The sequence below is a fragment of the Bufo bufo genome, chromosome 10 (assembly GCF_905171765.1).
Source record: "Bufo bufo chromosome 10, aBufBuf1.1, whole genome shotgun sequence".
NCBI lineage: Eukaryota > Metazoa > Chordata > Amphibia > Anura > Bufonidae > Bufo > Bufo bufo.
In genome coordinates, this window is record NC_053398.1 from 20,057,641 (window position 1) to 20,071,700 (window position 14,060).

The following is a 14,060-nucleotide window of genomic DNA, read 5'->3' on the forward strand; positions in this document are numbered from 1 at the left end:
CATAACACAGCAGGGGCATCCGTACTCCCATACACAGCAGAGTACGGGAGTACAGATCGCAAAGCGCTGCAGGCACCTGAACTTCAGGTGTCGATTTTGCATGGAAAAAAAATAAAGGGCATTTACATCAGGATTTAATAACATTTTATTTAGAATTTTGGGTGCACTTTAAATGAAAGAAATAAAACTCACCTACTGAACACTACAAGGCTCCTGTCTTTGCTCCTTTTGCATACTGCTGCCAATCGCTGGCCTCAGCAGTGACATGTGACCACTGGGGACCCATTGCAATCACAGGTGTTATTGTATGTACAGTACAACAGCTACCCTACATGGAACGGAATAGGACATGGTTATCCCAGGAGGTATGACATAAACAAGTAAACCAGAGAAATGGCGTTCTTGGATTTTACAGTATTATGACCAACTATGATTTTTGTCTTCTGTCCCCAGGGCTATGAACTGGTGGTGCTTCCCAATGCGTTCATTATTCACATGCCTCATGCCCCCAGCTTTGATATCTCTAAGTTCCGCTCTAGTGAAAACTATCGCCAGTGCGTGCAGATGCTCAAAGAAGAATTTCACCAGGACTTGTCCAGGAGATACGGCTCTGCCGCTCTAAAGTACATTGCAGCCGAGAGGAACCGGTGACCCAAAATTGCCCTGGGAGGATTTGACCATGTACAGGACTTCCAACTTCATCTGTCCTAGTCCTACAGTTGAGTGTATTGATTCACTCTGTGCCTGTAGCAAATATTAGGCTCCTCTGCCTTATTGAAGAGGGTAACCTGCATTTTCGTAGGGATCAATGTGCCTCTTTACAGACAAGCTGAATCAGCAAAACTATGACTTTTCTGCTTTTTTTTAATTTTATTTTTTATTCCTTCTTCTGAGGCATCTTAAGACAATCAGTACAATTTTACCATCTTTTGGAAGATGCCAAAATGTAGTCCTGATCACTGGATTCTTTGACCACTGCTCCTGCTTGGATTTTTACAATACTATATATTTTATTTATTTATGACTGAAATCCACTAAGACGTAGTGCAGCCGGGACGGGATTCCTGCCTGATACTTGATTACATTTTTTTTTAAAGAAAAGAAAACACTATACCAATAAATTCTGTATTATTTCTTATATCCTATCCTTATTTTTATAAATAATTCAATTACAAAAACTTTTTACTTTCACATAGCAATAACCTTGTGTATATGATGTGAAGGGTCACTCACAACCTTGCAGAAATACCCTCCCTCTCGGTATTATCCCTTAAGGAATTTGCCCTTTCAAAGAAGTCTGCATAGCTTAGTCTAATTTAACAGACTTGGATGTTGTCCTATAATCGTGTGCCCAGTAAGAGCTTATTGTTCTTGGGTGAACTGGTTTATTTAAATAGTCACTGTCGTTTCAGCAAACTCTGCATAAATCAATAGTGCAAGTGAATATCAGAAACTTTGTAATGTGACTTAAAGGGGTTTTCTGGGAGTTTATTTTACTGATGACTAGGGATGAGCGAATCGACGTTGGATGAAACATCCGAAGTAGATTCGTATAAAACTTTGTTTCAATACTATACAGAGCGAGCGCTCTGTACAGTATTAGAATGTATTGGCTCCGATGAGTCGAAGTTATTACCACTTGGAACCGAACCCGAGTTCAGGAAATGTTTTTTCACAGTATAAATCAACTTCTGAAGTTATTATGTGAAGTCTCGCGAGACTTCGCGAAGTAATAACTTTGGCTCATCGGAGCCAATACATTCTAATACTGTACGGAGCGAGCGCTACGTACAGTTTTATGCGAATAGACTTCGGATGTTTCATCCGAAGTCAATTCGATCATCCCTGCTGATAATCTATCAGTATCAAATCGGTGGGGGTCCGACACATGGGATCCCCATCGATCAGTTGTTTGAGAGGGCTCCTAGGAGCGCCATGGCATTCTCACAGCACCCTACATTATATAGCGGCTGCGTTTGGTATCGCAGCTCAGCCCCTTTCGCTTCCATGGGGCCGAGCTGTGCCTAGGCCACGTGACATCACATTGTCTGTGAGCGCCGCTTCCTTCTCATACAGAAGGCTTTCTAAGAGATGCTATCTTAGAGCATCTCAACGGAAATAAGCAAATAACGCCATATCGATCATGAGGGATCGGTCATGCCAAACAAATTTAATCAGGTTCTATGAGGAGGTAAGTTCTAGACTTGACCCCGGCAAATATATGGATGTCGTATATCTGGACTTCTCCAAAGCATTTGACACTGTACCACATAAAAGGTTAGTATATAAAATGAGAATGCTCGGACTGGGAGAAAATGTCTGTATGTGGGTAAGTAACTGGCTCAGTGATAGAAAACAGAGGTCGGTTATTAATGGTACACACTCAGATTGGGTCACTGTCACTAGCGGAGTACCTCAGGGGTCAGTATTGGGCCCTATTCTCTTCAATATATTTATTAATGATCTTGTAGAAGGCTTGCATAGTAAAGTATCAATTTTCGCAGATGACACTAAACTGTGTAAAGTAATCAACACGGAAGAGGACAGTATACTGCTACAGAGGGATCTGGATAGATTGGAGGCTTGGGCAGATAAGTGGCGGATGAGGTTTAACACTGACAAATGTAAGGTTATGCACATGGGAAGGAATAATGCAAGTCACCCGTACATACTAAATGGTAAAACACTGGGTAACACTGACATGCAAAAGGATCTAGGAATTTTAATAAACAGCAAACTAAGCTGCAACAACCAGTGTCAGGCAGCTGCTGCCAAGACCAATAAGATAATGGGTTGCATCAAAAGAGGCATAGATGCCCGTGATAAGAACATAGTCCTACCACTTTACAAATCACTAGTCAGACCACTAGTCTGATTAGGGTTATCAAAATTAGGGTTATTCACTTTAGAAAAAAAGGCGACTGAGGGGAGATCTAATAACTGTATAAATATATCAGGGGTCAGTACAGAGATCTCTCCCATCATCTATTTATCCCCAGGACTGTGACGAGGGGACATCCTCTGCGCCTGAAGGAAAGAAGGTTTGTACACAAACATAGAAGAGGATTCTTTACGGTAAGAGCAGTGAGACTATGGAGCTCTCTGCCTGAGGAGGTGGTGATGGTGAGTTCAATAAAGGAGATAAAGAGGGGCCTGGATGTATTTCTGGAGTGTAATAATATTACAGGCTAAAGCTACTAGAGAGGGGTCGTTGATCCAGGGAGTTATTCTGATTGGAGTCGGGAAGGAATTTTTTATTACCCTAAAGTGGGAAAAATTGGCTTCTACCTCAGTTTCTTTTTTTGCCTTCCTCTGGATCAACTTGCAGGATGACAAGCCGAACTGGATGGACAGATGTCTTTTTTCTGCCTTATGTTACTATGTTACAGCTGATTGGCGGAGGAAAACACTTCAGTTTTGTCCCCACTGACAATGAATGGGGACAAAACTGAACAAACCGGAACGGAGTGCACCAGAATGCATTCCATTCCGGTTTGTTGCATTCTGTGACTGGACACTTGTGACTGGCATGCCAGATAAGGCATGGAGCTGGATACGTTTTTTTCGGACACGGTGCCCATTGCCTTACAATAGTTTTGGTGCCGGACACATTTTCTTCATTTTCGATATAGTACAATCTGATCTGTTTTGAATGGATGCATCAGGTTGTATTATTCGAACTGAAGCCTTTTGCTGTGATCTTGAGATCCCCTGCTGGATCTCAAAACCGGACAGCATTTTATGTGAAAATAGCCTAAGTCTATAGGGATTGGTGATTAGCTGCTGGAAGGAAACATAGGCTCAAACACAGAGACGCTACTGAAGCATCTAGTAAAGCCTGTTTCACATTTGAGCTAAACAGAACGGAACTGCCTGCCAGATCCATGAGTACTGGGCGCTACTGAGATACCGTCCGGCCTCATTAACTATAATGGGGACCGGACGAGATTCGTCCGCCACCCGCAAATATGTCGAGAAAAAGATGGACGAAAACTCCAGTGTGCGGCAATATTTGTCCTTGGCATATTTGCTGGATTTGCAGCCGGTCACCATTATAGTGAATGGGGCTGAACAGTATCTCGGCAGTGCCCGATATTCACGGATTTGTTTACCGCAAACCTGAAACAGGCCTAAGTTTTGTATCTCATCCCAATGTCCTCCAAGCTGCTGCTGCTTCTGATGGTGTGCTACAGAGAAAGGAGAGAGCAGAACGTCTTCACTGTGTATGGGAGATGTCATAACTAGTCTACACTCATTAACCCAAGGAAAATCTAACAATTAAGAGATTTGGAAGCGGGAACTGGTGATAAATGCAGGATACAAGTTATCGACATTTAGAAAAATTACCAAAAACACTGGGTACACTTTAATAAGGTTGATTAAAAGGGGTGCTAGCTATATATGGCAAGCTGATGTATATAATGAGGTTCATTTATCAAGATCAGCATTTCTAGGCCGGTCTTGATATCACACTGTGCCACTGGAGGATGGGCACGCCTCATCATAAATTAAGCACATCCTCCACCAGTCCTAGATTCAAATCTATGCCAGTTAAATGTGTCGGGACTGATGACACTGCCTATGACACGCCCCCATTTTTTGGGGGGAAAAGTGGCGAGGGTGGTGTAAAAGTGCCACTTGGGGCTAAATTTAGGCCTCTTGCACACGAACATGTGTGCGCCTCGTGGCCGTGCTGCGGGTCGCAATGCACGAACACCCACCACTTTAATGGGTCCGCGATCCGGCCGTTCCGCAAAAAGATAGAACATGTCCTATCTTTTTGTGGAAAGCCCCACGGAAGCACTTCGTAGTGCTCCCGTAGGGTTCCGTTCCGCATCTCCGGATTTGCGGACCCATTGAAGTGAATGGGTCCGCATCAGTGATACGGAATGCACACTGAACAGTGCCCGTGTATTGCGGATCCGCAATATACGTCCACGGAGCGCACACATTCGTGTGCCATAAGCCTTAGGCTCAGTAGTGTTTGAAAAGTCGCAAACCAGCAGTTTTCTATGCCAGAAAAGTGGAGGAGCAAAAGTAAATGACCCCAAATATATACTGTTTACACTCTGCTGCAGCAAAATATGCAACATGGCCACAATGTGTGAATCTTGCAGCAGCTGGAGAGCGTATTTTTGCACCACTTACTCCAGTTTTGAAAATTTGGAAGGGAAGTGGGTGTGTTTAGCCATGTTAATGAGTTTTACTAAAGATTTATCACTGGGACTTTTTTTCTTTAAGTTGCCAAAAAAAAAAGTCCCAAAGTCACTCCAGTTTCGGGGGGGGGGGGGGGGGGGGGGGCGAAGAGTAGAAAACTGGAGTAGCGTTTTTAGACAAAAGTGTTAAATTTAGTGCATCTTTAAACCTAACAAACATGTTAAGTTTAATAAATTTGCCGCAGGGTATATCAACACGGACTTGAACAAAACAGACTACAATTATTACCCTTATAATATACCCTTATATGATTACTCGAAGCAGAACAGATACAAAGGATGTAAAAAAAATAAATGGCATAAAAGATTAAAAATTCAAATGGCCCTCTCCCATCATGCCCCTTTTTTGGAAAGTGGTGAGGGGGCAGCATACGAACGCCACTTGAACCTAGATTTAGGTGCAATTAAATTAAAAAAGTTGCAAACAAGAGGTTTGCAACTGTAATACACCAGAAAACTGGTGTGGGGGAATAATACACCCCCCCCCCTCATTGAAACTGCAGTGTAATTAGCACCAAATTTATGAAATGTCATACCTTGTTTGTAACATCTGTCACATCAAGGGGTTGGGACACCTTCTGGGTACTGTTCACCAATGTTTTTGTAAGATGACTACATGACACTTACGGATATAGTCTTTGTTGAAATTGTGTGCCATTTTCCATATCTAAGGTATGCCCCCGTGTTGGCCAAGTCTTTTGTGCTGTCCACACAGAGGTCTTGTCCATAAAATGGCTGCTGATGGAGGGTCATGTGACCAGGCCAATCACCTCCATGTGATGTCTCCTCCATTCAGATACACCACACCTGCCATCTGCACTTGCAAGGTTGAGAGTTTTGACCAGGTGCGGTGTATTTGAATGGAGGAGGCTGAGTGATTGGTCTGGTCACATGACCCTCTATGAGCAACCATTTTATGGACAGGACCTCTATGCGGACAGCACAGAAGATTTACCATACAAGGGGACATGGCTTGTGAAATATAGCAAACGGAACAAAACATCAAAGGCTATATTAATAAAAGAGTCATATAGTCATCTTACAAACACATTGGTCACAAGTAGCCAGAAAGTGGCCAACCCCAACATTTTTGTCTAGAAATGCTACTCCAATTTTATTTATTACAAAGTGTCAAACGGGGTAATAAATCTGTAGTGAAATCCATTACCATTCTCATCTTCCTACCCAGTTTTTAAAACTGGAGCAAGTTGTGTATATGTCCAAAAAGTAATAAAAGCCCAATTTTGCAGTGGCTCAGGCTGTATGATACACTTTGTGCATGGCTGACACTGTAACTTAAAGGGGTTATCCCATGACAAATGTAAAAAATTACAATCAGACATCATATAGTACATGACAACCTCTTTCTACCACAGCTAGAACCAGCCCTGTACCTCACATGGATCCAGAGATCTTCCCGTTCATTGCTCTGCTACATTTATATCAAGGGGAGTGTCTTTTCTGCTGCAGATCAGGAGGCGTGTCTCAGCTCTCCCTATGACAGCTCAGGAGGCGTGTCTCAGCTCTCCCTATGACAGCTCAGGAGGCGTGTCTCAGCTCTCCCCAGCACAGCTCAGGAGGCGTGTCTCAGCTCTCCCCAGCACAGCTCAGGAGGCGTGTCTCAGCTCTCCCCAGCACAGCTCAGGAGGCGTGTCTCAGCTCTCCCTATGACAGCTCAGGAGGAGTGTCTCAGCTCTCCCTAGCACAGCTCAGGAGGCGTGTCTCAGCTCTCCCTAGCACAGCTCAGGAGGCGCGTCTCGGCCCTCCCTAGCACAGCTCAGGAGGCGTGTCTCGGCTCTCCCTAGCACAGCTCAGGAGGCGTGTCTCGGCTCTCCCTAGCACAGCTCAGGAGGCGTGTCTCAGCTCTCCCTAGCACAGCTCAGGAGGCGTGTCTCAGCTCTCCCTAGCACAGCTCAGGAGGCGTGTCTCAGCTCTCCCTAGCACAGCTCAGGAGGCGTGTCTCAGCTCTCCCTAGCACAGCTCAGGAGGCGTGTCTCAGCTCTCCCTAGCACAGCTCAGGAGGCGTGTCTCAGCTCTCCCTAGCACAGCTCAGGAGGCGTGTCTCAGCTCTCCCTAGCACAGCTCAGGAGGCGTGTCTCAGCTCTCCCTAGCACAGCTCAGGAGGCGTGTCTCAGCTCTCCCTATGACAGCTCAGGAGGCGTGTCTCAGCTCTCCCTATAATGCAACAAAAAAGTGCCAAAATGACAAGCTGTAGGAACAACCACGTTAGTAAATTTGCCCCATTGTCTTATGGCTGGTGCAGGCTTTAAGTAGTCAGAACATTTCATATTTCTCTGTGTCATGCTCCCTGTGTCCTTATAGCACGCACCACGTGCAGTAGCCCTGCCAGAATACCCCAGCTACATCAGTCTCACCACCGCAACAGCATTGCCTGACCAAGTATAATAGCAAAGCCACAGCGCTTCAGCCATATCTAATTCATCTCTGGCAAAGCATTGTACTACATTGTCAGTAAAAGCGACCGATGAGCATTAATCGAACAGCAAACATCCAGCTGCACCTGCAGCTCACTAAACTTGATAAAGGGGTCATACGCACCCCAAAACGCGTTGTCTCTCAATAAACCCGTACTTGTCAAATCCGGTTGTGATTTGCGCCTCACGTCCACCAGCTCACCAGACCACAAAAGTCGTGACGGGCACAGTCAGTATTTCTAGTAATTAACGAAGTGGCGACTTGGCCCTCGCCCTTGGTTCTCCAACCTGATACCTAGTTTATCCGGTGGACCTTCATCACGGTTTAACCCAATTCGGTGCAACCTAAACAGGTGAGCAGCACATATTCAACTTAAATTGAGGAACGCTGTTTCATCTTTACCTATTCTCATCCTGTGGCCACATATATGCTCCACTAGGGGCAGCACATTATCTGTTCTCCCTGGAGTGTTGCTTTAACACAAGTCGTAAGATAAAAACATTAACACATGGTAAAAAAATAAAATAAAAATCACCTTTAAAAAGTGGAGCTCCTCCGGGAAAGATTTCATCCTGATGCTTCTGACCTTGAGAATTTCCAGATCACAGTTCTGCCAGACACTAGATTTAAAGGAATTTGCTCCATAGTTAATGAACATTAAACAGGTATTCTGGTTATCACCTATCCACAGGATAGAGCAGGGGTCAGCAACCCTCAGCACTCCAGCTATTGTGAAACTACAATTACCAGCATGCTTCATTCATTTCTATGAGAGTTCTGAGAAGCGCAGAGGTAGTACGCATGCTGGGAGTTGTAGTTTCACAACAGCTGGAGTGCTAGAGTTTGCCTACCCCGGTAGGATAACGATTAGATCAGTGGGGATCCTACCACTGGGCCCCCCACCGATCAAAAGAATGAGGATCTCATAGCCCGTGGAGCCCCCCAAAATAAATGGAGCAGCCAATCGAGTATGCAAGCAGCCGCTCCATTCAATTCTATGAGAGTTACGGTGATGGCCAAGCTCGGCGCTCCACTATTCCCAGAACTCCCATAGGAATGAATAGAGCAGCTTGCACACATGCCTAACCAACTGCTCTGTTCATTTCAGGGGCTCTACGGGGTACAGGGTCCCTGTTCTCGTGATCGGTGGGGTTCCCAGTGATAGGACCCCCTTTGATCTAATTATTATCCCCTATCCTGATGCTGTGAATTTCAAAATCCACACCGCTGGTCACTTTCTGTGTGGAAATTTTCTCCGCTGTGGACACTACAGGCGTAAAGTGTGTGGCTAAAAAAAAAAAAAAAAAAGCCATACCTTAAATTATTGTAAAAACACATGCATTTTAGGACAAAAAAAATGGCCAAAAATGTGGCATGACACTGTACAGACACCAGGCTCAGCTAACACACAAAACACCCATTGTTAGCTGTGACAGTCTGTAACGTGCAGAGCTCCAGTTGTCGAACTACAACTCTCAACATATTCTGGCCATATGCTGTGCATTATGGCTTGACATCCACTGGCAAGTTAGAGGTTTCAGCCCCCTGTTGTAAGGAATATTGGAGATGTAGTAATTAGAGATGAGCGAATTTCATATTTTGAAATTTGTTCACGCTTCGCTTGGTGGTAAAAACAGAATTGCGTTCTAAAGGCATTCCGTCATAGAATTGCGTTATGGTCCATGGTAACGGAATCCACAACCAAATTCTGCTTTTACCACCAAACGAAGCGTTAACGAATTTCATAACATGAAATTTGCTCATCTCTAGTAGTAATAGCACCCAAGGAAAAACTGTCTTTGTTGGCCATTGCAGCCAGTCGCGGTGGAGCTTACTTTTTTTTTATAGTGCTCTTGAAAAATGAACGCTGTGCTGTAATTGGTTGCCAAGGGCATGAAAGGCAGTTTTTCTTTTATTCACTTTTCATAATCCTCCCCCCTCCCATTGTGCAAGCAACATATGAAGTATAATAAAAGGTCACCTCAAACTTTAAAGACATGACCTGCAAAACATCTTTCCATGGGTCCCATTATTCGGCTTGGCTACCTGTGCAGATGATTATTTTTGATCCTAATGATTAATGACCATACAGTTCTGGCGCTGCAATCCATTCTATACATCTTTCTAGGAGAGGAAGCGGGTTTGATGGTAGAGCAGTGCCCTCTGCTGGTAAACATTGTGTCCTGCAGTTCGAAACAGGGATGGAATTTAGATTTAGCCATTACACGGTCATTGCTTTAGCTCTGTAACAATGGTCCACACAACCGCAGCAGCTACTCTACATTATCTATAGGTTGTCACTGCCCCACCCCAAATCGTTTAGTTGGTAAACGGATTCTCCACAAAGAACCTTATAATTCAAATAAAGCTCATGCCCATCGCTCCAATGTCTCCTGAAATATAATACTAGTTTGAGAATAGCCTGTAAATATAGGATTACAGCTCCAGTGCAGACCTATGTGTCGCCATGTTTGCACTACAGACTACACGGGATGTACTTGTAACCATGGACACAAGGAAGTGGGGCTGTATACACAAAACCGTTGGAGATAATTTTTTCTGTTTAAAGGATTTTCAGATTCTCAGGATAGGCCATCAATATGAGATTGGCGGGGGGTCCGACTGCCAGTGCCAGCTGTTTGAGGAAGCCACGCACTCATCAGAGCTCCTCGCAGCTCACCAACCACAGCGCCGTCCATTGGATAGTGGCTGTGCTTGGTATCGCAGCTCAGCCCCATTCACTTGAATGGGACGGAGCTGCTTCTAGGCCACGTGACCAATGAATGTGATGAACCCCCACTGATCCCATATTGATGTCCTATCCCGAGGACAGGCCTTTCAATAAAAACTGAAATGACTGCATAGGTGGTAGACCCTTGCCAGACATATTCCTGAGATCAGAAATGCATGAAAATTTGGAAGATCACATTTTCACATACATATCAAATAGGTACTAAGCAGCGGCTGTGAATGTTACACTAGGATGCTGCAAGACGTGAGCCGTCCTCAGTGCCGCCATGTTCTTGAGGCGGATAATATAGAAATAAAGGACACCGGTTTTCATTCAGTTTTATTTAATAAAAATGTTAAAATAAATAGATACAAATTGATCAGACGCTCTGTGTTCACCCCCCTCCCCTCCCCCACCCCACCAGTTCCCTAAACTCTAAGCACAGTTTTACCAAAACTGAAAACACAGACTTCCAATTTTACAGAGAAGGCAGAGTATTTGCAGTTCACTACCATCGGGCCTGGAAAAAAATATAATGTATATTAAAAAAAAAAAAGAAGAAAAAAAAAAAAAAAAAGTTCCCATTACAATAGATAAGGAACGCCTCTCAATTTCATACGAAAACTTAATTATACATTTTTTTTTCTATAGAAAAAAGGTATGTTACAATATTTTCTTCATTATGATATCGACATTTGACAAGATTTTTTTTTTTTAATTTCTTTTTTTTTTTTAACCCTAAAATGCAGCACAAAAGAGGTGTTTCCTCACAGAGCAGAGAGTGTGAGTATACCAGACACTATCTGGAAGTTTTCGGTATTATTATTAATAACTATTGCTCCTAGCCTGAGAAAACAAAAAAAAGGGGGGCTACTGTAATGTAAACAAAGTCAAGGGGAAGGGGGGCCCAAAGCGAAACAAGGGGGTGGGGGCACTGAGGTTAGAGATACTGCTTAACATGTAGAGGAAGGGGCACATATACCCTTGGGCACTGCTCGGTTCTATGTCATTAATGCGCAGGAAAAAACGCCTCATGTTTTGGGGCTAAGAAAGCAGAAATAAGTGAAGGTGATCCATAAAGAGCCCTTAAATTTATTATTGGGAAGGAGACTTTGAAAGGACAGCGGGAGACCTGCCCCTTTAACACTGCATTAAGAGAAGCTACGACTAGAGCCGACGTCTTCTATTTCATTTATGGGATATCGAGATGCGCATCGTTATACGGCCATAAATAAGGCTGAGCTGCCACCGCAAATCGCCATGATCCCTCAACTTCCTGTGACGGGAGGGTCACGCCATGAAAGTGTGATATGGTTAAAAGGATGTCATACTTTCCCGAAACACATAGATCCTTAAAAAAGCCCTAACATTTAGCTTTATTAAGCTGCCCATAATATATATATATATATATATCAAAATGGCCGCCTCCACGGTGTGCAGGTTAACTTAAAGGGACACAATTTTTTTTTTTAATTAATACAAATGTTGGTGTTTCTATGTTATTCTCCTTTTTCTCAGCGCAAAAATAAATTTTGACAAATTTTGGAGAAAAGACAGGGGGGTTAGTTGCTTGTCGTCAGGTTGCATTGTGTTTTGTAGAGATTTTTTTTTTTACAGCAAGGATTGAGTAGTCTGCAGCACCCCCATTATAAGTCACTGGAACCAATCAGGATCTGTTGGGATCAATCCCATTATACCAGTCAGGGCTCCAATAAGGAGAGAAGCTGGGGCGCTAACGTGTACAGGGACGGACAACAGAACAGTTTCCGCTGCTCAGACAACAAGCCCCACCCCCTGAGGGAAGCCCCCTGATTTTTACAAGATTGCAAAATCCTTGCCGTCTGATAAATACACTTTATTTGTATTGATTTCTTCATTTAGTGTCCCTTTAAGAAGCTTAGCCAGTCAAGGAGCCCCTTGGGAATTTTTCTTGTATGTGCCCATTAACATCCGGTACATGTGACATCGACCACCCGCATTTCAAAATAATTAATCATATAAAACAAAAAAATTCAAAAATACAAGCCGTGTTCAAGTAGCTCCTCCACTATTTGCTAGAAGCCCTGGTAATGGAGGCTCAGTCACTCCCTAAAGTGTGCGGACAATGATTCACGTTATTATCTATGCAAGCCCAGAGAAACCCGCAATGATGGGGGTAATGCAATAAGGCACTTTGGAGCGTGCTCACTGCATCGGTAGCTGTGGGGACTTCATCTGGGGCAAGGATGATGGAGAAGCAAAAGCACAGAAAGCGCTACTGATGCACCTGGCTATGTAATGAAGTGACATGGTGAACATCCCACATCAGGCCACGCTGTAGTGCATAGATCAGCAACCTTCGGCACTCCAGCTGTTGTGAAACTACAACTCCCAGCAGGCACACTTGCTTTGCTGTTATCTGAACTCAGAAGTAAACAGAGCATGCTGGGAGTTGTAGTTTCACAACAGCCGGAGTGCTGGAGGTTGCGGACCCCTGCTGTAGTGTCATGTTTAATAGCCGCATGCAGTTCAAAGGGCACAAACCGAACAATAGTAAAATATGCGATCTGTATAGAAATAACCCAGATTCAGCGCCTGGGGGTGACCAGGGAACCGATACCCTCATTTCATGACACTTGTGGCTCCATTAACCATTGCGTGTGGCCATTTAGCGAGTGCTGGTCCCTCCTACCATGAACTAGTGTTTATACATGATGACACATACAAGGATTCACAGCATTAATCACAGATAATGTAAACTAGAACAACATAAAGAGGTTGTTGGGGAAAAAACAAACAAAACCAGCAGGAGGGAGAGAGGTTCATAGAGATGTATATTTTATTTTTAGGGTCCACGGGATTGGCATCAATCATTAAAAAAGCACTCTGGGATTTCTATTTTACATATATTACTAAAAGCCCATTGAGAAAACATGCAGACCGGCCATGCGTTCAGCAGTTTGCGGACTGCACATGGCTGCAACCATAATGGAAAATGCCTATTGTCCACGATTGCGGTGTGCTGTCCGCATCTTTTGTGGCCCTATTGAAATTAATGGGTCCGCACCCGTTCCGCAAAACTGAATGAGCCCTAACTCACCACCACTACTTGTTACACCCTGGCTCAGTTGTATCCATACATTTTAACCCCTTATTGACCAGCCTGTTTTGGGCCTTACTGACCAAGCGTTTTTCTTCCTTTTTCCATTGTCATTTTTGGGTACACATAACTTTCTGATTAACTTTTATTAACTCTTTCTGGGAGGGAGATGGGGAAAAAACAGCAATACTGCCACTGAGTTCTTACGTTATAAATATTACGGCGTTCATTGTTCAGTATAAATAACATAATATCTCTATTCTCTGGGTCAGTACGGTTACAGCGATACCAAATACATATAGTTTTTTTTATCCGTTTTACTACTTTTGTGCAATACACCCCCCCCCCCCCTTTTTTTTGCTTTTTTTTTTTAAAGGAAGAAAATCTTTATGCATTGCCGCTTCCCAAGACCCATAACTTTTTTATTTTAATTTCTATGGAGTTGTGTGAGGGCTTGATTTTTGAGGGTCGACTTGTAGTTTTCAATGGTACTATTTTGGGGTAAATTACACTTTTTGATCGTTTGTTATTTCGGTGGCGACTTGTTTTTGCAATTTTTTTTTTTTCATTGAAAAGTGTATTTTCAATGAAAAAAAAA

General features: G+C 43.6%; 1 protein-coding gene across 3 annotated transcripts in view; it reads left to right on the plus strand.

Moving 5' to 3' along the window:
• LARGE2 (LARGE xylosyl- and glucuronyltransferase 2) overlaps window positions 1-1,116 on the plus strand; it is a 60,816-nt gene extending 59,700 nt beyond the window's left edge. For all 3 annotated transcript variants that reach the window (XM_040409137.1, XM_040409136.1, XM_040409138.1), the window contains one exon: window positions 454-1,116. In XM_040409137.1, the coding sequence (XP_040265071.1) occupies window positions 454-651 (198 nt within the window). In that variant the 3' untranslated portion in view covers window positions 652-1,116. The remainder of the gene's footprint in view (window positions 1-453) is intronic.
• The last annotated feature ends 12,944 nt before the right edge of the window (window positions 1,117-14,060 follow it).